This window comes from Phacochoerus africanus, chromosome 13 (genome assembly GCF_016906955.1).
Source record: "Phacochoerus africanus isolate WHEZ1 chromosome 13, ROS_Pafr_v1, whole genome shotgun sequence".
Classification (NCBI taxonomy): domain Eukaryota; kingdom Metazoa; phylum Chordata; class Mammalia; order Artiodactyla; family Suidae; genus Phacochoerus; species Phacochoerus africanus.
The window spans coordinates 66,263,271-66,289,747 of NC_062556.1; the positions used below are offsets into that span (position 1 = coordinate 66,263,271).

Sequence of the window (26,477 nt, forward strand, 5' to 3'; positions counted from 1 at the left end):
GATTCTTACACATCAACAGAAAAAACACAAACGACTTAAAATAAAAATGGGCAAAAGACATGAACAGGCATTTCATAGAAGAGGAAATATAAATAGCCCGAAAACACGTGAAAAATTCCCCACTGCATTAATAATCATGGAAATGCAATTTAAAACCACAAGACAACATGTCACAACTATCAGGTCAGCAAAAAATTTAAATGTAGAGCAAGACATACATGTAGTGTTGAGAATTTAAATTGGTATCTTTAGAAAACTGTCTGATATTACCCAGTAGAAAATGTTCATAGGTAAAGGCCAGAGAGTAAAGATCTAAGGCCCAACTTATCAGCAATAACAACAACCAGGGGTAGGAACAGAAACCATGATGGGATCTGCCTGTACCAGTAACACACACTAATGCCCAAGGCTAACGTCTTTCAATATGACAAGAGATGTAGCATGGCACTTAAGTGGGTAGCTTTGAAATCAGATTGTCTGGGTTTAAGAGCTTGACTCCGGCCACTATTAACTGTGGCCTTTGCAAGACCCTTAAGCGCTCTGTGCCTCGGTTTTACCATCTCTAAATGGGGACAGTAAGACGGAAGTAAGATCTTAAGATTTTAAGTTAATTAATTAATGTATTAATTAACTATTAAGATTGAACAGTTAATTGATGCTATTATGGTTACTAATTCTTTTAAATTTCCCACTGGAGATGAGGATGAATGTGGGGGGGGGCAGGGTGTCCAGACTGGGACAGCACCTGCTAAGTATTTACTTATCTTCTGGGTTTACTGTCCCCTCAAGACTATTCTGCAGGTGCCGTCTCAGGCGATAACCAAGTTTGGTATTGTCTTCTTGCTTCTTAGCTAGAATACGACATGTTCCTAACAATTTCATGCAAGTCAGGGGAAAAAACCCCACAAATTCCATGTCTAGCTCCCAATCATAAATGAAGAAAATGAAGCTGCTATTTTAAAAGCTAATTACTAGTAAAATACTTTCATATTCGCATTTCCTGTGAAATAAAATTCTGCCTTTGAAATAAAGGTCTCTGGCAGAGCTATTCAGTAACACCTTTGTTCCAAGCAGGGGTTTTCCTTTAGTACAGAACATACTGTACCCTACTTGGAAAATGACTGATTTAGTTCTAAACGGGAGACATTTAAAGCATATAATTTTTAACACACATTTTAGAATATCTATCCCATCGCTCTAAAGAGATATGAGTGTTGTTGATGAGTTCTTTCATTTTTGAAAGTTTTATGATGAATAAATTAAATGGAATATGTAAAGATACCCAGTTTAGTGTCTGGAATTGAAAACAATAAACAAAGAAATTTGACCACATACACACACACACACAAAATCTACATTTGGACCACCGGTTTTAAGAGATCTTCATATCATCAAATATAGCTTCTTTGGAGGAATGTCCTTTATAAATATTTTCAGTGATTCAGTATGTTTAATTTTGATCACTTTTCTAAAGGTATAGTATTGGTTCTTCTCAAAAAGCTGCATTAGAGACTAAGAATATAAAGAGAAAAATAATTTTGAGCTTTTGCTTCTTAATGATTTAATTCAACATAATTCCAAATTGTACATGACTCAGACTATTACTGGTGCTGACCAAATGATAAATATTACTTCACAAAGATGAATATATTGAGTTTGAGCTCGTAATTCTGCAGTTTCACATGTCAGTTTACCTACATGCACAAACCTTTCAATGCCTCCAAATCACTTGGGTGTCAAAAAACAGAGCACAGGCTCCCACCTTCTTCCCTTCTCTTCACTTGCCATCTGCATTTCTTCATCTCCGATTTACTCTTTTCATTTTAGAAAAGTATTGTGGCATAGGTAAGGCATTAAAACGGTATACAGAACAAAAGAGCAAATGACCAGGTACATTCCTTGCAGCCTAATACATAATGTCCTTACAACACAGCTGAGACCCTTGTGAACCCGTCTAGGTCACTAACTCTCCCTCTTGAATTGGAACTATACCGTCCCCATGCAGCTCCGCATTTTATCATGTTTGCATCCTTAAACCACATGCAATATTGTTTCGAATTTTTTAACTTTGTATAAACAGTGTCATGGAGTATGTATGGGTCTACAATTTGCCTCATTCAGTCGGCACCATGTGTGAGAATTATCTATGCACATACATAGTTTATGTTCATTCATTTTCACTGTTACACCGCCTTCCACTGTATAAATACACCATAGAGATTTAGTGGATACTGTAAATACTCATTCACTACTGAAAATGGACATAACTTGTCTCCGTTTCTATACGCCAAATCCTCTCCAACTTTTGATACTGTCGATTTGCAATTTTTGCCAGTCTGCTATCCCACTGTGATTTAATTTGCATTTTTCCAATTACTCGCACAGCTAAGCCTCTTTCTTACAAGTATCTGACTACTTGAATTTTCTGAAAATTGTTCTACATACCAATCTTATTTTGGTGGGGGCAAGGTTTTGTTATTTTTAACATAGGCAAATGTATTAAGCTTTTTCACTGCGGTTTGTAATAATTCTTCCTTATTTGAGGCCATAGAGATATTTTCTTCTGTAATAATTTTACCTTTAAATTATTCCACTGAGAATTGATTTTCATATACAGAGTGAAGCAAGGATTCAGTTTCATTTTGTTTTTTCCCTCAAGGAGGATGGAATGCCCCAGACCAACTTATCGAGTCATGTATCTTTTACCCTTTGGTCTGCAGCGCCCACCCAGACTAAGTCAGTTTTCTATATGTGTGTGTTTCCTACTCCTTCTTTCTGAGTTCAGTTCTTTCAGATATAGTGAATTCCTTAGCAGTTCCTGCCAGAAGAGTTGGTAGGTGATAATCTTTCTTAGAAATGAAAAAATACATATATATTGCCTTTTCTTGAATGACATTTAGGTGGCTATACAATGTAATTGTCCCAAGCATTTGAAAATATCTGTCTTTTGTTAGCTATGATCACACAGATCCTACAGGAGATGTTTACTACTGATTGGTCTGTTCCTTTGCATATAATCTGTCTTACCTCTCACAGCTTCACACTTTTTCCTCTTTACCTCTGATGTTCCTTTATTTTATTTTATTTTAACTTTATCTGTCTTTTGTCTTTTTAGGGCCCCCCCCTGTGGCATATGGAGGTTCTCAGGCTAGGGGTCGAATTGGAGCTATAGCTGCCAGCCTACACCACAGCCAGAGCAACTCGGGATCCGAGCTGTGTCTATGACCTACACCACAGCTCATGGCAATGTCAGATCCTTAACCCACTGAGCAAGACCAGGGATTGAACCTGCATCCTCATGAATACTAGTCAGGTTTGTTAACCACTGAGCCACGATGGGAACTCCGCATAATTTTAATATAATGTTTCTGGGCACAGATTTGTTGCATTTACCTTTACTGGAGTTCTGTGTGCCTTTTCAAACTTATGATTCTTTTTTGTTTAATTCTAAAACATCTTTAATCATTCTTTTTTTTTGTCTTTTTTTGCCATTTCTTGGGCCACTCCCGCAGCATATGGAGGTTCCCAGGCTAGGGGTCAAATCAGAGCCGTAGCCACCAGCCTATGCCAGAGCCACAGCAACACAGGAGCCGAGCCACATCTGCAACCTACACCACAGCTCATGGCAACGCCAGATCCTTAACCCACTGAGCAAGGGTAGGGATCGAACCCGCAACCTCATGGTTCCTAGTCGGATTCATTAACCACTGAACCAGGACAGGAACTCCAATAATTCGTTTTAATATTGCTTTTCCACCATGCTCTTTGCTTCCTCCTTCTGGAACTTCTATTAGCTATGTTATTAAAGCTTCTCATTACATCCTCCATGTATCTTCATTTTCTTCCACACAGTTCCCATCTCTTTAACTCTCTCTTCTGCATTCTGTGCTATTTCATCAGATATATTTGACAATTCACTAATTTTCTCTTCATCTGCATCCTCTCTATTGTTTAATCTATCAATTGATTTTTATTTTAATGACAATAGTTTTCATTGTTTAAAACGTCTGCATGCTTCATTTTTCAAATCTGGGTGCTCTTTCTCCCCAGAAATGTCCAGTTATTAAAATAGGGACCCTGGTCCTTCTTTCATCCCTTTGGACATTTTAGACATTCCTCAAGGGGCTCGCTCCCTCCTTACGTCTTGCCTTTTATCAGTTTCTGGTTTTCCCTCCATGTCGTGCTCATGGCCTTTCTTTCTCTTTTTTGGGGACTCTTCTATTCACACCACAAGTTGTGGCCATAAAGCTTCTGCCCTTGGTCTCATAAAAGCATTTACTCTCACATTCCCCATTCTTTTGAGTGGCACTGTCATCTATCTTCACAGTCACTGAAGCCAGAAATCTGGGTAACACTGCAAATGTACCCCTTTCTCAGCTGTTACCTTAACAATAACCTCTGCATATTCCACCCCTTTCACAGATCTCCTGTCTGTCCCCTCTTCTCCATTTCTACTCTGATAACTTGAGTTCTGTCCCTGAGTCCCTCTCCTCTGGACTCCTATAACCGTGGCCAGATATTCCAACCCCATTTTGTTCTTGTCAGACTTTTTGAAAAATAATCACAGACAAGAAATATACCAAGATTTTTGTATTGTTTCCTTTATCATTGAACCATGAAACCACCAAAAGGAACTTCAAGGTATCATGTACTCATTTCTGGTCTGAGATGCCTTCTGGATGGCAGCCTGAGAGTTAGCCTTTCTCAAAGTTACACTAAAATACATATGAACACCCAGGGGGGGAAAAGGAAATGAAAACAAAGACTGTCACACATCCTACTGCCAGACTATGAGAGGAAATGCCAATGGCAAAATCTACAAAGCTGAAATGGACATCACAGTCCATGGGCGACACTGAGTCATGCTTTGAGTCTTGAAAAAGAGGTCACGCAGGCCTGCAAGGCAGTGGAAAGAGGCATTGTTTCTCCTCCATCGCTCTCCTTGGGGCGCGAGGATCCAGAGGCATTACCAACCAGGATGCTGGCCAGCCAGCCTCTTCTGCAGATAATACATTTTAATGCAACCTGAGTATTGTTTACCCATGTCTCCTTCCAACTCTTAATGCCCATGTACCCACCTCGAATACATTAAAAACAAAAACCCCTAGAGAGAAATGGGACAAGACATAAGAAATTAGGCTAGCCCCCGCTTACCTCTCAATACCGCAGCAGAATGGGATTCCTGCTACCTTAAACTATACTAAATCAAAACTTACTAAAACTCTGATGGAGGTAAACTGTCTTGAACAGACACTATGGACAGCATGAAGTTCTGTCTTGCATGACATTCAAAGCCTACTCTACAGACTCAATCTGCATTTCTCATCTTACTTCTCATTACATCTCTGAACACTGCAAACTCCAGCTCCACAGTATTATCACGTATTTCTAAAGAATTCCCTGTGCTCTCCTACTTCTTGCCTAGGTTTCCCTTGTTCCCTCTGCCTAGATCCTCTTTTTACTCCTTACGCTCACTGACTTCTTTCCCATTATTAAAGGTCCGTCTTCAAGATCCAAATTATTTACAAAGTCTTCCAAAATCCCTAAATTGGAATTAATCTCTCCCTCCCCTATGATCCCATAGAATTTTCTTATACTCTCACTTTAACACTTATCACTGCCTGCCTTATATTGCTAGATACGACCTTGTTTCTCTCGTTTGACTGTGAATCCTTTTTTTAAGTCAGCTCACACACATCACAGTGCCTTCCGTATAACTTTGCAACAAACATGTATTGACTTAATTGAAGATGAGATGAAAAGCATCTCCATTTTTACTTCCCAACTTTATATTGATCTTTAAAACAATAGCTGGGCTTTGTCACTAAGCCAAGCAGCAAGCTGAAAAGGAACTAAATCTTGAATTTCCTCTGCAGTTTTGAAAAGGAAACCCAAAGGTGACACCTTCCCTGACAAAGGAAAGAGGAACTAAAGGCCACAGCGGGGCTGGGGTCATAGAACCAAAGGAAGTCCTATTTTCTAATCTCCCTAATATGGTCAGGTTACATATCTTCCCTGTTGCAATGGAGCAATAAGTAGTGTATGGAAGGTCAGCAGATGTTACAATGGTGGGAAAAGCAGGAGCGATATAATTATAAGCAGCCAAGATGCTCCACATTATCCATCTCAATGTTCTTTCCTTCTTCTGATCAAGTAATTTAAAAACAACACTGTTAATTTTGAAACCACTTATGTATTTGTCACACAATAATGAATCAACCATCCAAACATCTTTCATAGTTATTTCCAAATTACCCAGACACTCTTGTTGTGAAGTTGCTGTTCCCACGGTCATCCCTGAGCGAGAATACTGTGGAGAACCTGTCCCTTCGTATTGGTCACAAGAGTTTCAAGACCCATAATGGTTTCGAAAGGCATAGAAGTTGTGTTTTGCAATCCTTTTTTTCACCAAATCCAAAAGCAAAATTGCTCGAGCTTTGCAGTCATTTCTTCAACAAACATTAATCAAGGTCTCACTCTGCTCTAAGCACTGTGCTAAGAACTAGAGGCAAAATGATGAGAAACAGCAAGCATAGCCCCTGACCTCATGGAGTGTACTTTCCCTTAGAGAAAACAGATGCCCATAAAACAATTTCATGATAAATGCCAAGTTTACTGCTATGAAAGAAAGTCTTCTGAAAAAAATGTATGAGACAAAGGAATCCAAGTAGTGTGGAGTTCCTGCTGTGGCTCAGCAGGTTAAGGACCCAACTAGTATCCATGAGGACGTGGGTTTGATCTCTGACCTGGCTTGGTGGGTTAAGGATCCCGTGTCACTGCAAGCTGCAGGGTAGGTCACAGATGTGATACAGCTTGGACCCCATGTTGATGTGGCTATGCCATAAGCCAGCCTCTGCAGCTCTGATTTGACCCCTAGCCTGGGAACATCCATATGCTGCAGGTGCGGCCCTAAAAAAAGGAAAAGGAAAAAAAAAAAAAAAGGAATCCAAGTAGTCTGGAAAATGATTTCGTTTCCCTAGAAAAAGGTTGTGCACTGAAATTGGAAGGTTGAGTATGAGTTAAATAGGAAACACGCAGGAAGGAGGAAGAAAGAGAATATTCTAGGCAGAGTGAAGCAGTGCACACAAGGCCTTGTTGCCCGAGAAAAGTCATTTATGAACACTGAGATAAAACAGCCTTAAAGCTAATGTGGGAGTTCCCGTCATGGCGCAGTGGTTAACGAATCCGACTAGGAACCATGAGGTTGCGGGTTCAGTCCCTGCCCTTGCTCAGTGGGTTAACGATCCGGCGTTGCCGTGAGCTGTGGTGTAGGTTGCAGATGCGGCTCGGATCCCGCGTTGCTATGGCTCTGGCGTGGGCCGGTGGCTACAGCTCCGATTCAACCCCTAGCCTGGGAACCTCCATATGCCGCGGGAGCGGCCCAAGAAATAGCAACAACAACAACAACAACAACAACAAAAAGACAAAAGACAAAAAAAAAAAAAGCTAATGTGGTGACCGCAGCACACCACCCTCTGTCTGCAGTACTACTTAGTGACCAAGATCCTGGGATTCTACATAATGTCTATTTAATAAAAGTTAATTATTTAGCAGTTTGAAAAGCTTAAAACTGCAAACTGTCGGAAAAAGTTGGGAGACAAATGTTCATAGCAGTGCTATTCACAAGAGCCAAGACATGGGAGCAACTTAAGTGTCCATTGACAGAGGAACAGATAAAGAAGATGTGGTACATACATACAGTGGAATATTACTCAGCCCAAAACAGCCCAAAATTTTGAGTCTTAAGATTTCTGAAGTTTGTTTCACTGATTCAGAAGAATGATTTCTGAAGCTATATTTTACTCCACCCAACGTTTGGACCTCCTGGTCAGCATGCTCTGATTTGGGCCTTGGCAGAAACAATGTCTTAGTCTCATCCCATAATCCTGACATGCAGGATTGGCACAGTTTTTATTAATTTATTTTTCACTTAAATTGGTTTTTTTTTTTTTATCTTCACCACATCCAACATCTTAGACTAATCATATCTGTTTTCAGCATAAGGTAAGATGGGGTCAAACTTCCACTTCTGAGTTGGGTTTAATAAATAAAACTAATAGCTGAGATTGATGACCCATTTAGAGAGCAAACTACAGAACCTAAGATGGATTGTGTGATTAGCAGCTCTATGACAAGTGTTAAATTCCCAGACATAAGGTAAATAACCCACATAAATAACCAAGAGAAGACACCCAAGAATGAAGTTGTGTGGTTATCCTTTTATAGCAAGTGAAATAAATGACAAATTCCATTAACTACTGACTTAGGGTGTCCTATAAGTACATTTTAACTAACCACTGCCTAGTTGAAACTGCTGTATAGATTAAGGAAATTCTGTTTTCTGTCCTTATCTAGAGACTTTCTTAATGAGAATCTAGGCCCCTCAAAAAGTTATCTTGTTGCCTGCAGGTGTCTTAGACTACTCTAAAGTCTACCTACCCCCTTGTAATTTTGGGAATTAACGGCAGGAGGAAAAAAAAAAAACCATAAAAGATATGAGGGCTAAATTCTTTCTCACGGTGCCAGGAGAGCCCAGTGGATAAAATATGGAGTCAGTGTTGAATTTTGGCTATATGTCCCCATGCTTAAATTAGTAAGCTTAACAGAATCCCTTAACCCCTAAGGTCTCATAACTTGCAAGATAAGGATAACAAGTCCATTCCATAATGTGATTTCATGGTTTAATTAGATATGAAGATGCTAAGACAACCCTCACATCTTCCTAGGGAGATACATAAATAAGGGATGATGTGACTGTTTTTTAGAGCCTTTAACAAAGAACTCTGCCCATTGGCTCTACCACTGGGTATTCCAGCCTGGGATGGGAGAGTGGCTAAATTGCAAAACTGTCAAAAATAGGATCTCTAACTAGGTAGTGTGGGTTTCCAGGCCCCCAGAGAGAGAGGATGAGTACTTCTAGGTTCTCAGTAGCTCAGAGAATACTTGAGTGCTGGTGCTAAGTGCTTACACTGGACACGGCTTTGGTCAGTGAACTCCTCCTTGAGTGTGGCAGGAGAATAGGTTTTTCTGGAACATTCTAACATGAAGAAGACTGCTGCTTTCCAAGGGTTGTTTTGTTTGTTTTAATGATGGGAACCATAAGCAACTAACTTGACTTTTAATCTTTAGAAGAATCTTTTTTATTCTTATATTTCCCATTTTACACGAGAAAACGAAAGCACAGAGAAGAGGTCAGTGGTCTGTCTAGAGCAACAAAGACAGTGAGGGACACAAATGAGATTCAGTTGGACCTCACTCTGTATCCTAGTGTTTATGGAGAAGCAAAGATCCAACACGTGGAGTCCTCTTTTGTGTTGAACTTTACTCTTCTCACAGGATCCAAAGTTGGCACATTAAAAAGAAATAAATAAAAATAAAAAATAAAAACAAAGTTGGCAAATCTTTACCAGGGATGATGGTTTGAATTTTAGGACCTCCCGATGTTTTGTTTGGAATACTGAAAGTTCTGGCTGTAAATTCCCGCAGTAACCATTTTTTACTTTGGATATAATTATGTAAGTTGCTAGGTCTCTACAGGCACTGCACTGAGCTGCAATAACCAAGGACTCCCTCACTACCTATGGTATCAAACTGGTCTTCGAAAACATTTTGGGAAGATTAGAAATGAGTGAAGAGGTAACATTTTGAGAATGTTTAGATTAAAGCCAAGGCTTCGTATTGTCTCGGTGAGGGGGGAGTTTAAGGGAGTTGATAGTGTCTCCGAGAACCTTTCAGCAAGTTTTGTAGCCACAACAATCCAGGAGCTCTTCTGAGGCTTGGGGACACAGTCACCCTATTGTGAGCTCCAGCCCTGCCCCCACATTAAACTTGGTGCCAGCATCTTCGATGACAAGCTGGCTTAGGGATTTTTTTTTTTTTTTTTTTTTTTTTTTTGACGGCAACAGTTGGTATGTCCAGGTGGCTGACTTCTGCACATAGTCTGGGATACAAGAGGCAAGAAGAAAACCCACAGAACTCACAACCGTGTCATTCCTTGGATCTCAAGGCCCCCAGTGGGCTGCCTTTTTCTGTCTACCATGCAGAGGCTTATGCTTTAAATATCATGTCCTTAGAGCCTATAGAAGTACATAGAGCTGAACTTAGACAAACAGAGACAAACATGGCTACTACATCTTTGCAGAAGTGATGGTCCCCTTGACCTTCGTGTGTATATATGTAACATAACATTTGCTATGTTAACCATTTTTATGTACACACAGGGGTACAAATTACATTCGCAATATTATATAACCATCACCACCCTCCATCTCCAAATCTTACTCATATTCTAAACAGAATCTCTGTTCCCATCAGATAATAACTCTTTATTCTCTCCTTCCCCTAAACCCTGTAACCTCCAGTCTACTTTTTATGTCTATGCATTTGCCTATACTAGGAATTTCCCATAGGTGGGAACCATACAATATTTGTTCTTTTGTGTCTGGCTTGTTTCACTGAGCATAATGTTTTAAGGTTCACTCATTGTTCAGTCCATGTCAGCATTTATTCCTCTGCACGGCTGAGTAATATTCCATTGGATGGATTTACCGTTTTGTGCATCCATTCACCTGTCAATGGACACTGAGGTTGCTTCCTAACTTGACTTTTTTTTTTAAGGGCAACACCCATGGCATATGGAGGTTCCCGGGCTAGGGGCTGAGTGAAGCTTTAGTCACTGGCCTACGCCACAGCCACAGCAATGCCAAATCTGAGCCATATCTGTGACCTACACCACAGCTCACAGCAACACCAGATCCCTAACCCACTAAGCAAGGCCAGGGATCAACCCTGCATCCTCTTGGCTACTAGCCAGATTTGCTTCCACTGAACCATGGTGGGAACTCCTAACTTGCCTTTTTGACAAGGTAGCGCTGAGGACTTGCGGGAAGCAGGCAGTGGAAGTGTATGAGATCTCACCTCGGTTTACCATGTCCCTTCTCTCAGTTCTCTTAGAGGCAGCAGGCAAGAGAAAGGCCTGACTCTTAAGACGCAAGTTCCAGCATCCTGCGATAAGCTTCCGCTTTCCTCTAGGACGCCTGTGATCTTATGCAGTTGGCAAAGCAGTGCCCACTGACTTAGATAACCTTCCACTACGTATTTATTCACAACATAATCCGACACTTTGTAAACTCCAAAAAGATAAAAAAGAGGAGGGTATTGTTAGGCTGTTCACATCCTGCTGCTCCAGGCCTCATCCGTCCCTGTCAGAGCACAGCCCCGCTCCAATGGCCCATCGCTGTCACCGAGCCTGGGAGAACCAGCCAACCAAACTTGCAGGGACACAGAAGTGGGGAACCCTGCACCGATGCGAGAGCTTGTGTTTAAGGAAAGAGAAGGCTTTTACACGGATCGACGCTTTGTTGGAAGACACAATGAAGGTAGCAAGTACTATAATTAAGGTAACGAAATAAAAAATGTGCTTAAAATCTGCAGAACCTATGAAATTGGGAACCGTGCTGCCACGGCAAGGGCGTGCGTACAACTCCGTCCTGACTGCACTCCGTGCTCCAGGAATATTGTACCGATGTGGATGGAACGTCCCGGGGACCCAGGACCGCAGTCCTACTCAAAAGCAAACGCTCCACCAGGACCACCGGGAACATTCCCCAAATACTGCCTGAGCGACCGTACCTACTCCTGGTAAAACAAATCACCCCAGCTCCTCCCCAGCATTTCAAATTTGCAGTCTCACTGCCAACAGAGTTTAGGGTGTGTGCCTTTTATTCCAGATATTAAATACTTTAGAGTAGGAGGCTTTTTTTTTTTCTTTTCCCAAATAACTTGCCATCTCGGGATGGACTCTGAGATTTTAGATCCTACCTCTATTCCCTCAGGCCAATTCTGTTAATGACCAACTTTAGACAAGGCATTCTTGGAAGAGCTGAAAATCAGAAGTCAAATCCTCTTTATAGCAAAAATCTGGAAACTAAGCTGATGGCTCCTTGGCCATATTCCAAACACTTATATGTTGGATAAAGTATATAAAATATAATTATACCAAAGCCAAAATTGGAAACCAGAATGGGAAATCACTGGGTACGGAAACAGAAGAAATTGAAAGGCAGCGCGGAAAACAGGGGTTGAGGCTCCGACTGTCCGTGGGGCCAGAAGGTCCCAGGGGATGGTGGCAGGGTAGGTTTTCAACATTCATGTGGTTCCCTGAGTTTCTACCTCAGGCAGAGGGAGAGTTAGCATGAAGCCAAGGACCTTAAGGAGCTGCCGAATCCATCAACCGAGGACTAGAACTTGGCCAAAAGTCTACTGAAAAGAACTGGATAGCGAGCTTTAGACTTAGTTGAAAAAGACCTGAAGAAAAGGTTTCCTGGCACCAGAAAATTTGGGCCATTTTACTAACAATGATACTTTCAACCCTTGTCTAAGGTGTGCATTTTTATACTGGAGTTAACTGAGACAATTCGGGTAAAAATCCGCTTCAGATGCACCTTAGGTGAACGACCATGCTGTCTTCCCAGTTAGAGTTTCTGAATGCCATCATCGACGCTCCCTACAAGGGTTCTGACCAACAAATCATAGGACTGGGTTCTTCCAAAATAGCATTTACATGAGAAGCAAGTAGCGCTCAGGCAAAATTGGTTTATCACTCATCAGACTATCCTGCCTCATCAATAAAAGGATAAAGAGCAACTTTACCCTGTTGGCAGAGTTCATTGAACCAAGACTTTGATCTCGCATCTGCAGCCCTGTATAGTAAAACCTATCTGCCACTCTACTGTAAAATCTGGATTCTTAGGAGTTAGCATCGTGGCCAGTCCATGACAGATGGCTCAACAGTGACCATGAACGTGATCTGCCTAGTGGGAACAACACAGCGCCAGCCAAGGGTCTACGGGTTTGCTGTCTCAACTGTCATTCTTCACTCGTAAACTCTTCTGTGGTCTACACACACTACTTAACGTTCCTCTTATGGAAACACCTGTCTCCCACTTGAAATGAAGACCTTGACTTCTATTCGCCATTCTGTTTTAGTAACGATGGTTCATATTATTGACTATAAACTTGGCTTTGTGCCATGTGATGTATATATATTGCTCATTCATTGTTTGCAGATAGAACCCAGAGACTCTTTGAGTTTAAGTAACCTTTCCGAGGCTGCATACTGAGAAGGTGAGAGGAGGTATTTTGGCTCAGGTCTGTTTGACTCTGATGATGCATATAATTATGGATGAGCTTTTATGTAATGTAATTACTGCCTCTAACAGTAAAAGCCGGCATTGGGAATAGAAAAGTCCAGTAGCGGGCCACATGAATGATACAGATATTCAATAATGACCCTAACATTTGTGTACATCTATTTATCTGATACATAAAGGGTATTTTAACATACTACACATCATTTAATCATCAAAATATCACTAAAAAGTAGCTATTCTTATTCCCATTTTATAGTTGAAGGTACTGAAGATCAGGATGGTGAAGGAACTTTCCCAAGGTCACAGAGGAAACAGGTGGCTGGATTCTGGTCCAGATGTTGCTGCTACACCATACTGCCAGTGCAACTTCATAAATACATCATTAAGATTTCCTTCGAACCGAGTATATTTAAATAAAACATATTTACAATATTATTTCATGGAAATGCACAGTTTCTTTTTCTTTTTTTTTAGTTTTATGGGTGCACCTGCAGCATATGGAAGTTCCCGGGTTAGGGATTGAATCTGAGCCTCGGCTGCAACCTACACCGCAGTTATGGTGACATTGGACTGGGCCAGGGACTGAACCCACACTTCCGCAAAGCCACTGCAGTCAGATTCTTAACCCATTGCAGCACAGTGTGAGCTCCCATAGTTTCTATGTTCTATTAAGAATTGAGCTGAGTCAAAAAAAACGGAAAAAAAAAAACAACTCCCAAAAAACTAAAATTCTTAAATGTACATATCACTGATTATAGACTGATAAGAGCTAAAAGGAACTTTAGGGTTATGGAATCTGATCCACTAAAAGGTGAAGAGAAATTTGATGTGCCAAAAACCATGTCAAGAAAATGGAGCTCCTGCTGTGGCACATCAGAATTGGCGGTGTCTTGGGAGTGCTGAGATGCAGGTTTGATCCCTGGCCTTGCTCAGTGGGTTAAGGATCCAGCATTGCTGTGAGCTGTGGTGTAGGTTGCAGACGCAGTTTGGATACGCGCTGCTGTGGCTCTGGCGTAGGCCAGCGGCTACAGCTCCGATTAGACCCCTAGCCTGGGAACCTCCATATGCTGTGGGAGCGGCCCTAGAAAAGGCAAAAAGACAAAAAAAAAAAGTATATATATATATCTATAGATACACACACACACACACACACATAACTGAGCCACTTTGCTCTATAGCAGAAATTGGCACAACACTGTAAATCAACTATATTTTAATTTAAAAAATTTTTAAGTTAAATATAAAGCTATTTTAGAGATAATGGCAAGTTTACAAATGTGACCCAGGCTGCAATCCAGAAGCCTTACATGCCCTTCGCAGGTTGGACAATAAGGAACTCCTTGTACTCACAAGAGAAACTACAACTGTCTTCTGGGTAATCCAGGTGCTGTCTTGTAGAAGAACTAGATAATTTCACATTCCTTTTTAATTTCTCCAGAACACAAGAACATTACCTACATAAACAAACAGTAAATTGAAGCAAAATACCTCCTCTACAGGAAGAGCTGAAGGGAATACTCAAAGCCGCCTGGCCTACTCACTTTTGGAGAGCTGGCAGCAGGTGCTTTGCCTGGGTCTGTGAGATAAGCTGTATCCCAGGCCTCAAGGTGCAGGACCTGGCTATTGCCTGCAGCTTCGGTGATGCATTTTGTTATTAATGCAAATAATGACATGCATGAGCGACAATATGGCAGAAAGGACTTGCTATCTTCTCCAGGGGATACAGCAGGACCTTCTAACTAACCAACATGCAGCAGTTCCAAAAGCTGTTGTCACGAGCATATGCAGTTAGGTTCTGAACAGTGCTTGGGCCATAACGCATACTTTATTCTGACACACTGACAGCAGAATGCTGTTCATCTCCAGTGCAAATCTAACAGAGACTGAAGGGAATACATCCTAATGGAAAAAATCGTCTTTGAGTTATAAGTAATAGAACCCCACGGATATAAACTTAAAACTTTAGTATAAAGTTGGAGCGGGAGAGGGATCGAATGTGACAATGGGAGAAAATGCAACTGTATCTCCTCAGAGGCAGGAACTAAGAGAGCTGTCACCTCTGGAACTAAGGGGCCACCACTGCTTTTTCGCTACCTCATTTCATGAATGTGCTGCATGCTTTGCCTTTTTTCTGTATACCGGCATTTTTTGCTGATTTTTTCATAAAGAGAGTAAGAAAAGGCCACCTTGGTGTAGCTTTCCAGTACTTCCTAGTTCAAGTACCCAGCTGTGGATTCCAATTCTAAAGTACCAGGAAGAAACAACATCTGACTTGCCTCCGAGCTAGACATGGTGTGCCAATGAGCTATGAGCAGAGAAGTCATAAGGAACCTGCTTGAGTGAATGTTCCCAAAGGAACCCGTAAGTGGATACAAAATGGTCATTTGCATTTTTGCATTTTTACTATAGTTCTCTAATACCAAGAAAGACTTTTTTTTTTTTTTTTTTTTAGGGCCATACCTGCTGCATATGGAAGTTCCCAGGCTAGGGGGTCAGATCTGAGCTACGGCCAGCCTACACCACAGCCATAGCAACACCAGATCTGAGCCAGGCCTGAGATCTACGCTGCAGTTTGCGGAAATGCTGGATCCTTAACCCACTGAGCGAGGCCAGGGATTGAACCCATGTCCTCATGGATACTAGTCATTTTCATTACCACTGAGCCACAACGGGAACTCCAAGGAAGCCTATTTTCTATTTTTCCCAAATACATTTGGAAATAAGCTGGGCATATGGGCACATGGAAACATTGTGTTCTGAGTAGGTAGTAATGCCATTTTAGCACACTCAATGTGCCTCTGAAAACTTCTGTACAGAAGAAGATCGGATTGTGTAATTCATGGAGAATTATGCCAAGGGCCTCAACCAAGGCACCCAATGTGGACTCACAATGAGGAGCCTGGCATTCATTCTTCTCCACCCTGTGTGCCGTCATCTGGCTATTCTATTCTGCCCCCACCATCACCTCTAAGCTTTCCTGTCCCGTCTCCATCGGACCTTGGGCTGGAAAGAAAGAGGGGGTCTTTAATAAAGGGATTCAAATCATATTTCCTTAGGCATCTTGTCCTACTATTCAGACGCCCTTGACTTCTAAGCAACAAGGAAAGATCCTAAGGTCGCTTTAAGGGACATAGACAAAGTTTTTATAAATTTTCCTAATTGTTTTTTTTTTAACCTGGATGACTCACATTTTAAAAACTTATTTGCCTTGGTGATTTGTTTTACAACTGTTTATCTCTTGACCTAATTATAATTGTCTTATTGGCTATTTTTTGTTGAAACAGAATTTGATGTGACTTCTTTTAAGAATGAATTGACATGCAATGAGATAGAAAATAGGAGCTTTTCTGTATATTCCACTATTTCGTCAGATCCGGATTCTATCTGTGTTTTAGCCCTAGGAGTTGGTTAGAAACTTAACTACTGATTACTTAAAGGATGTGATTCAGTTGTAGTTCTGTGAATTAAGACTACATTACTGCTTTTTCAAGAATTATATTGTTAGAAATTCCTACTGTTACGATTTTAGCTGGTTTAAAGTTTAAGATTTAAAACGCCATTGATTTTAAGTACTCTAACATCTTTTAATAGAGAGAATAATAATTCAATAATTTAGAACTTGTTTATAATTTTACTACTACTTAATATTTCATATTTAATCCAATCCAGTCAACATTTATTGAATGCATACAATTAACCAGCCAAAGCATTATATGGATTAATGGAATGCAATAATAATTATAATTCTATAATTTATGGAATAAATTATAGCTGCTCCATCTTTCCCCAAACATACATGAGTCCACATACTACCTGAGAGGACAGAGGAATGTAAAATAAATATGATACAGAAGAAATTACAGTACATATCAAAAGAAAAGTATGGTGGGTTTGGAGAATAGAGAGAAATTAATTCTATTTTGAAGGACACATGGGGAGGTGGAATTTAAACTAGGTTCTGGGGAGTTCCCGTTGTGGCTCAGTGGTAACAAACCTGATTAGGATCCATGAGGATGCAGGTTTGATCCCTGGTCTAGCTCAGTGGGTTAAGAATCTGGCATTGCCGTAAGCAGACATAGCCAGAATTCTGTGTTGCTGTGGCTATGATATAGGCCGGCAGCTGTAGCTCCTAAGATTTGACCCCTAGCCTGGGAACTTCCACATGCTGCACCTTTGGCCCTAAAAAGCAAAACAAAACAAAACAAAATAAAACAAAAAAAACCAAATAGGTTCTGGATTTAGGGTAGGTCATCTACTGATTCAAAATCCTCAACAGCAATTTTTAGGATCACCATTTAAAGTATGATATTTTACTTTAGCAAATACAGAATTAATATCGTCACATTGATTTTCTTCATAAGGGCATAACAGAATAATTTAGAGAATTTTGTTCAATGTATTATAATATTCCCAATAAACACATGTCCACCTGTCTGTCCCCTAGATTCTTAATTAGTGAGATTTGGGTGGGACCTGGCCATATTTCACCCCCTATTATTTTTAATACTTTTAATTAACTTTTAATATTATTCTTTCTTTATTCTTCTGGTGAATACACACACACACACACACACACACACACACACACAAAATCTCCCCCTTAATAAGACAAGAATGCCTTTGATGTACCCCCACCATGATGATATAATTTAGACTTTTAATTTTGAAAATGTATTTTCTCTCTTTGGTTTTAGATATTTTTAAAGACTATTGATTTTACTAAAAGACTCGAAAATATCTTATTTGGCCCATACATTCATGTTTCTCTGAAAATGTGTGTGTGGACAGGCCGAGGCTGCCCCACTAGCACTGAGGGGTTTTCTGGAACGGTGGACGAAAACTAGGACAGCCCCAGGTGAACACGGACGGTTCATCACTTTACTAGACCCAATCTGAGTCGTGACACGTTGCTCAGGGGGTGACAGAAAATGAGCTCTACAGTGAAGAATCCCAAACTCAGGAAAGCCATGGCCAGTCACCTCTGAGATCAAGAGTTTACCTTCTGCTCCAGCCTCAGGAGGATCGGTCCTTAGGCTGTAATTCACCAGCCGGGGGAAGTTAGGGAAGGAGAGTGGGCCGGCAGCTGCCTTGGGTCGATTAGGACCTAAAGGGTTCCTTGGCTCCTCTCCAGCACAGGGCTTCGGTATAGCCCTGATTTTCCCCTGGACCAGAGCTCAGGGTCACAATACAACGTGCGGGAAGGCACTGATTTCCCCGAGGCAACAGTGAGGAAGAAGCACGAGCAGATTTCTACCAGTTCCTTTCCTATCGGATTCTCCCACAGCCTGGCTGGCTACTTATTATCCCAGCCCTTACACCACCACTGCCCGCTACAGGTCCCTTTACCAAGCAATGTTTACAAAGAAGTCATTATTGGATCTTCTCATAGCCTTCTTCATTTGAGGGTGTTTCACCCTCTCTGTTGCTTCAGGGATCCAGAGAGGAGGAGCAGTAATGCTAGTTCAGCATATTCATACCACATACTAGTAGAGCTGCTCCTAACTATTCTTAAATTTTGTATTAAAAACAAAAAGCTTCTTGGATATGGGAGAAAGGGCTTTGGGAATGACAAAACACTACAAATATTAGCTATTATGATTATGAAGACTATCAATATTAATTTTTTCAAAACATTCTTAGAGCTGTATAGAAAACAGCATTATAAAAATTGCTACAGTCATATTTGGCCAAAACCTCACATAATGTCTGACAAACTTCAGATATTTTATTATGGATATTTAGTATTATTGCTGTACTATTACATTTGGCATATCTATGGGGGATTTTTTTATTTCCAAAATGCAGCACTAAGCTGTAACTTATTATTCCTTACAGCTTCTTTATTGAAAAGATTTTTCAAGGTACAAAAAGGCATTCTACAGAAAATATTTTAAATTACATTATTTGCCAAAAAGACTACCTTTATATGTTACTGGTTTGTTGAAAATTTTCTTTTCAATCAAGTTCCATTCAGTTTTACATAATGCATGTCAATAACCACTACCACAAAAAATAACAAAAATTGTTTTCCTGCCTATCTTCATTTTTTGCTACTCCTCATTTTCCCTCCTGCTTCTATTTGTGAACGTGTGAATACCTCCTTCTTGATGTCCTAAAGTCCATAATTACTTCTTATGACAATTTTTTTATGACGCCCACATTATAAATTATTCATATTTTGAATAATGCCTTCCTTTCAAATGTACCTTTGTACTCTTTCTACTTTTTCCTCTGTATTATTTTTCCCTATTTTTATCCTTTTCTAATCTTGCTTTGAGACTTCTGGCTTCTGATCTGTCCCCTGATAGTGGTCCCCATGATGAGTTGCCATAGGGAATTAAGGAATCAAATGATTCTGTATTCCCCTTATTTCATTCTACTTTGTTTGTCCTTTCTTCTTTTGCTCTTTCAGTCCCTGTAACCTGGAGCACTTCTGCCCATCTAGTCTGTCGCTGGGCCACTTCCTTCAAAACATGGCTCCTTATTAATTTCCTCAGCTTTACTTAACCAAACCCACTCCCAGTTTTTCTGTTTCTCTTGACCTCTAGGAATTCATGGATAAAAGATACATAATGTTTTTTTCTCGTTTCATGGCCACACCCCTGGCACATGGAGGTTCCCAGGCTAGGGGTCCATTCGAAGCTGTAGCTCCCAGCTTACACCACAGCCACAGCAATGCCAGATCTGAGCCGTGTCCGTGACTTACACCACAGCTCACGGCAACACCAGATCCTTAACCCACTGAGCAAGGCCAGGGATCGAACCCGCAACGTCATGGTTCTTAGTCAGATTCATTTCCACTACGCCACAACAGGAACTCCTGGAATGCCAGATCCTTAACCCACTGAGTGAGGCCAGGGATTGAACCCACATCCTCATGAATACTAGTCAGATATGTTTCTGCTGAGCCACGATGGGAACTCTGTTTTTAGGGGATTTTTTGTTTGTTTGCTTGTTCTGTGTGATACATAATACTATCATGTACTCGGAAAAGTGTTTGTTTTTGTAATTTTATCCAGTTATTTAGTTATATATTTTGTGATATTTTATGATTTATATTCTATTTTATTATACTTCTTCATAATCTGATATTTTTGTTCATTATTAGCATAAATTATAAACAGTATTACATAATATAAATCTGTAATCAGTTGCTTAATGCCTGTAGCTCTTACTAGAATGCAAGCTCTTTTGGCTAATTGTCTACTGTTTACAATGCCTGTAGCTCTTACTAGAATGCAAGCTCTTTTGGCTAATTGTCTACTGTTTACAATGCCTGTAGCTCTTACTAGAATGCAAGCTCTTTTGGCTAATTGTCTACTGTTGCATCATCAGAGCCTAGAATAATATACATAGTAAGTGCTCAAGAAATATTATAATGTATTTGAAATACCATTCAGGATATTAGCAGAATGAAAGTGCTCATAAATGCTTGCCGATTTTTTTCACCACCATTTTGTCTCAAATTTCTGATACTTTATGCAATGGTTGAGAAGTATTTGACTGCAGGATGCAGAAAACCGAGCAGACTTAAACTAACAAACAGAAACCAAAGGACACTAGCAGTTTACTTACCCATGATCCAAAGGTGGGCATCTCCGGCACCGGTCTGACAATCCAGTGTTGTCAGCCAGGACGGAGGTTCTTCCCATCCTTCTCTTTGGCCGTCCAAAGCTTGTTGGTTTTCAACCTCAGCTACAAGATGCCACAGTCCAAAGACAGTGACCACAGATTCATTTCAATGTACAAAGCCAGGAAGCAAGTGATAGCAAAAATGAGGTTATCAACACACTCTCAGCAGAATCCTAGGAATCCTCCGGTCCTGTAGGCTTCTTCCCAGGCCAAGAGCAAGGGAAAAGCGCTGTCTTCAGCGATCAATCCTGATGCTGCTTTTTTTTTCTTTTTGCAAAAGTAAAGGGAAACCACAGGGTATTCGAGGAACATTATGCTTGGTCTTTTATGTTCAATGAATTGCAATCAAGCTGTTTCCCTCAGAACCGTCAAGCTCTTAAGATTCTTCAGGGCTTTTCTTTTTTCTTCCTATATTTTACTTATTAAGCCTTTCCTTCAGGGATTTTTTTTTTTTTTCCCTGCTTGAAAATGCCTATTGAAAAATTTCCTTTCTCAACCAAAAGGCTTCTTTCATTGATTTGTTTACATACTAACTCGATTTCTGCATTCTAATTCTTTTTCTTTTCAAAAGTGCTGAGACATAAGACATTTTCAAATGAGAAACATGTTTATTTTGCCCCTTCCTTTCTACTCTTCATATGTACTTCTATTTCTCAGCTGTACTAGGAGCCTGAAGAAAATGTCTTCTGCTCTCTTTAGAACTGCCAGCAGCATTGCATAGGTGCTAAATGTATTTGACCTGTCCTTCTCCTTTATGGCTAATCAGAGATCTGTAGTCTTTAATAGGAAGCAATAGGAATCAGGGCCTCATAGCCAAGAAGCACTGGTCATATGGCAAATTACCTCTCCTAACTTGTTTATATTAAATGCCTTGCATGCTTGCCTCTTGCTAGCATCAGAAAGTCCCAGAACACAGTGTGTTTCCTATTTCATCCCACCTTTCCCAACATCATTCACAGAAGCAAAGGAAGGGGCTGGGTTTCCATGGTAACAGAAGTGTGACAGCTGAGGGTAGATGGGCATAGGTGAGATAACTCTCAGGTTCAGAAGCGAGAGGAGAAATGAAGTTTTTCTTTCTTTTTCTCCCAGCCATACACTTCCGAAGCTAAAGAGACCCTGAAGTGTTGGTGTACACTGTTGTTGTCACTACCCGACAGATTTACAGCTCTTGGGGAAAATTCAATTTCATTTTATCTCATTTTTATTTTGTCTTTTCCACAAACAAATGAATGGAGACATAAGTTTTTATTTCTAAAATCACTCTCAGGATAGATAGTTCATGCTGGTGTTGCAATGAACATGATTAAGGGATCAGGAGATACACACCAATTCTCGCCTAAATCTTCACAATGCTCTACACATGCTGACACCATTTCTTACAGCAGCTAATTCTTCGACCAGCATTTCACAATCAGCCTCAGATCAGTTAAGTATCAAGACAGAAGAGACCAGAAAATATGCTCCTCCTTAACATGTTTCTTTGGCCTCCTAGTGATTGAAAATCTACCTTTATGGCAGCATTGAGAATGAAAACTGGGGCCTGTCACTGTGAGAAATATACATGAGGTACAACTACTCCAAGAGCTGCAGTCTCTATACTCTCCTTATCAAGAATGTCGGCACTGATGGAAGGTCAGGGAAAACAACCTAAGAAATGCCCCCCAAACCTGTCTCTTGTTCTGAGAAACCAGGGCACTCACTCTTTTTTTTTTTTAAATGGTCACACCTGCCATATGTGGAGGTTCCCAGGCTAGGGGCCGAATAGGAACTGTAGCTGCCAGCATACACCATAGTCACAGCAACACCAGATCCAAGCCATGTCTGTGACCTACACTGCAGCTTGCAGCAATGCCAGATCCTTTAACCCACTGAGTGAGGCCAGGGATCAAATGTGCATCCTTATGGATACTAGTTGGGATCTTAACCCACTGAGCCCCAAAGGGAACTCCTACTCACTCATTATTTTTTCATGACAACTTCTATCAGATGCACTCCAAGCCAGAGCTTCTCAACTTCTGAGAACCTAGGAAATGAAAACAGTTGCTTAAGGGTGCATTCTAGACCCTCAACCCCAATACAAATTTCTTTTTTTTTAAAAAGTCGCTGCACCTTTACTCCTTGCAAAGGGAGTGGTTTTTCAGTTCCACCGTCATGCAAGGTACTACACAGGTGTAACCTATACAAAAAAGTCTGATGCTTCTTGGCTCTATTTAAGCCCCAAGAAACCTAGGAACTTATTACCACAATACACGATTTGGATCTTAGAAGACACAGTCTGTCTTTTCTGTAAAAGAAGTGTAGCGATTATTAATGAAACCACAAAAAGCATTAGCTTTACACACTATATGAGACTTCTAAAAAGCTAGTGGAACGCTGTATTCAACTACAAAATCCTCTTGGAACATCCCTGCCAGAAAGATACAAAGCTTCACTTCGTATCCATGCAAGCTCTTATTTCTGACTTATTCACCTTACTGGTTTAGGATGAGGTATCAGATCGTCTTCGGTTTCAATTCTCTTAAAACTTTCCTTTTTCCTGATTCTTAGTTCCTTTGCAATCTGCTTTCACTGTTAATTCTGGTGGCTCAACTGCAACTCATATTTTGATAGGTAATCAAGAAATAACGACTGAATTATATTTTACTACATAATTTGGCAGGACACTTTCCCACAATTATCTTTGGCAAAAACTTGATGTGTGTGTTATACTACAGCAGGATAATGTAAAAGTAAGTTATCCATTTTAAGATAATGGAGCCATAGGCGGTAGGACATGGCTAAATATATCTTTGTACTAGTATATGTACTTTGTATACATGGCTGGTATATCTTTGTACTAGTTTGATAATTGACAGAAAAGATGGGAAAGGAACATCTGTTTTTTAGAACTCAGACCAAAATCCTCTCTACCTGATGACCTTGTGGGGAAGAAGAAGGGTGAAGAAATATGCCATGATCAAACCTTAGAACTATAGAAATTTATCATTCCCAAGAAATGGGAGTGATGTATGGCTGTAGACTAGTTCGAGAAGGACATAGTTTAAGGAAGGCAAATCCAATAACCAATTATTACAAAACATAATCCAGGAAGGTTTAGGAATATAACTTCTCCTAAATTTAACGTTGTAGGTGGGAGAGAGTGTTTAATTATGATCTAATGCCACAGAGAGAACAGTAAGTTTTAAAAGGGAGTTGTTAAAAATGTTTTAGGAGCCACGCATGGAGGACCCATGCAACTGCTGCAGTATGTCTCTTTAATGACCGGAAATTTTCTCACCCTCAAGACAAGAGTCCCTGTTTTCTCGATTGACCCACGATTCAGCCCACATCACTCAGCACTATTTCCGGGTCCGTCATTTAGGCAGAATGCCACCGAGACGACGTTAAAAGCGAAACCCATGGTTCTCGCCTCCAACACATCTTGTTCCCTTGCCAGCATAGGGTGCAACGACCTGTCCCCTCAATCACTGACACCTCCCAAACTCCACCAGCCCTACCGTCTCCATTCCACCCACCCTTGGGGGCAAGGGAGTCGCGATTTCTGGTTGGCTCAGCTCAAGTCTCCGCCATCCGCCAGCTCACCTGCGGTTGGTTGGCAGAGCGTGCGTGGGAGGTGGGAGGGCTGAGCCTGCAACTAGGCTTTTCCCCCATTGGTTGATGGGTGGGCATCACGTGGTATTAAGTGGCTCTCTATTGGCCGAGAATGGTACCATGGGTCCAGAGACGTGCACTGGTTGGCTGGAATGACTCCCAGCTTCCTACTAGGTGCCCCGGCTGGCTGTTGCTATGAGCTGTCCCCAGGCCTTCTGACTGCGCCTGGGGCTTCGCTCTCCCGGTTTTCCAAGCGCCCGTAGCTGAGAGGGCGTGGGAAGAGCTCGACTTCTAGCAGACGCTGAAGAAGGGCGGGGCTGGGGGGAGGTGGGCGGGACTCCCGGCGACGTCACCGGGCGTGGGCCCGGTTTCCGCGCGGTCGCTGGCCTTTGCCGCCTCTGGCAGTGGGCTGGATGAGGGCCTGTCACTTTTCCCTCTGTGTCTTGACGCTTAAAACAAAGCTTCACTTCGGTTTTATGCTCGTCCTTTAAACAAAGCCTTTTTTCGTTATGTTTATACAGGACAAAACCAAAGCTCACAGGCTGGGTGGTGTCTAGCAAGGCCCTCCTGCCAAGGCCTCCTTTTGGACCTTGCCGGTGTCTTCTTGTCACTCCCCGTCTCAAGTTAAAACCTAGAGACTGCTCTCGCCCCGCCAACATCGCGTCTCTGCCAAATTCTGAACTTGGCGTGCTCAAGCCGAAGCGGTCCCCGTCCCGGGCGGAAGAACCGCGCGTGCTCAGTACGCAGGGTCCGCAGGGTTCGACGCGGCTTGCGGGCTGGGGTGGTGTTAGGTGGCCCAGGTGGTTGTTTATCTAAGCGCGGGCCGAGGCTTCCGCGCGGCGCAGAGCCTCCCGGGAGCGCGCGAGGCCGGTCGCCTAGGCGACGGGGGAGCAAGGGCGGGGCTGCGCCACCGGGCCCCGCCCCGGACCGCCGGGCCCCGCCCCCAGCAGCGCTGCGGCTGGGGCTCGGGCGCGCGCTCCGGCGCCGAGGGGAGCGGCGGCGGCGGCGGGCGGGGAGCTGGGCGTGGAGGCGCGAGGGGCGGGGCGGGCGGCACTGCAGGCCCGCGTTTCGGGCGGCTCCGGCGGCTCCTTAGCTCCCACTCCCTGCTCGCCCTCAGTGCCTGCCGGCGCCCGCGGGGCCGCATTGCCGCCGGCTCGGCCCATGCCCAGGGCTGCTGCTCCCTCCGCCGGCGCCCGGGGGGCCGCGGCGGCCGTGAGGTGGGGGCAGCCGCGGGACGCGGCGGGGCCGGCCGCCGGCGCAGGGTTGGGGGGCGCAGCGCGGCGGGCGTAGGTCTATGTCGCGGGCAGCGGCGGCGGCGGCGGCCGCGGAGGGACGATGCGCGAGTACAAAGTGGTGGTGCTGGGCTCGGGCGGGGTCGGCAAATCCGCCCTGACCGTGCAGTTCGTGACCGGCACCTTCATCGAGAAATACGACCCCACCATCGAGGACTTCTACCGCAAGGAGATCGAGGTGGACTCGTCGCCGTCGGTGCTGGAGATCCTGGACACGGCGGGCACCGAGCAGTTCGCGTCCATGCGGGACCTGTACATCAAGAACGGCCAGGGCTTCATCCTCGTCTATAGCCTCGTCAACCAGCAGAGCTTCCAGGACATCAAGCCCATGCGGGACCAGATCATCCGAGTGAAGCGGTGAGAGGGCCGGGGGCGCGGGCAGGGGGCTTCGCGGTGCGGCCGGCAGCCCCTGTCCCGGGGCCAGAACTCCCTCCCGCGTGCTCTGGGGTGGCTGTGGGCAGGAGGAGCTGTCTAGGCAGGTGGCTCTGGGGTCTTAGGCTTTATCCTAAATTTTTAGCTGGTAGCATCCTCCTCGTCATCTTGAATCTCAAATTTGAGTGCTTTGTTTCACAACTCAAATTTGGCATCCGGTGAACCCACAGCACAGCTCTTTGTCTCTTGGATATTATTAGTAGCGGTTGTGCAGAACCCCAAAGGAAACAAAGTTTAAAACTTGCAGTGGGGGGAGAGGGGCGGATAGGTTTCTGCTGGGAGGAGGCAGCTGTGCAAGTATAGTGGAGACATTTTCAGACGGAACAACAAAAAACCTCCCTTTGCAGCATTTGACAGCAAAAATTGCTTACACATATGT

General features: G+C 42.5%; 1 protein-coding gene and 1 long non-coding RNA gene across 7 annotated transcripts in view; one reads left to right on the forward strand and one right to left on the reverse strand.

The window, feature by feature from the left end:
* LOC125113452 (uncharacterized) overlaps positions 1-25,258 on the reverse strand; it is an 82,848-nt gene extending 57,590 nt beyond the window's left edge. For 3 of the 6 annotated variants that reach the window (XR_007131463.1, XR_007131461.1, XR_007131458.1), the window contains exons 1-2: positions 24,061-25,258; positions 22,740-22,806 (exon numbers count right to left, since the gene is read on the reverse strand). This is a non-coding gene — a long non-coding RNA (uncharacterized LOC125113452). The remainder of the gene's footprint in view (positions 1-22,739; positions 22,807-24,060) is intronic. The other 3 variants (XR_007131462.1, XR_007131459.1, XR_007131460.1) reach the window with 3 other exon arrangements.
* A 369-nt stretch (positions 25,259-25,627) lies between these two features.
* RAP2A (RAP2A, member of RAS oncogene family) overlaps positions 25,628-26,477 on the forward strand; it is a 39,386-nt gene continuing 38,536 nt past the window's right edge. The window contains exon 1 of the mRNA XM_047755979.1: positions 25,628-26,023. Within this exon, the coding sequence (XP_047611935.1) occupies positions 25,710-26,023 (314 nt within the window). The 5' untranslated portion in view covers positions 25,628-25,709. The remainder of the gene's footprint in view (positions 26,024-26,477) is intronic.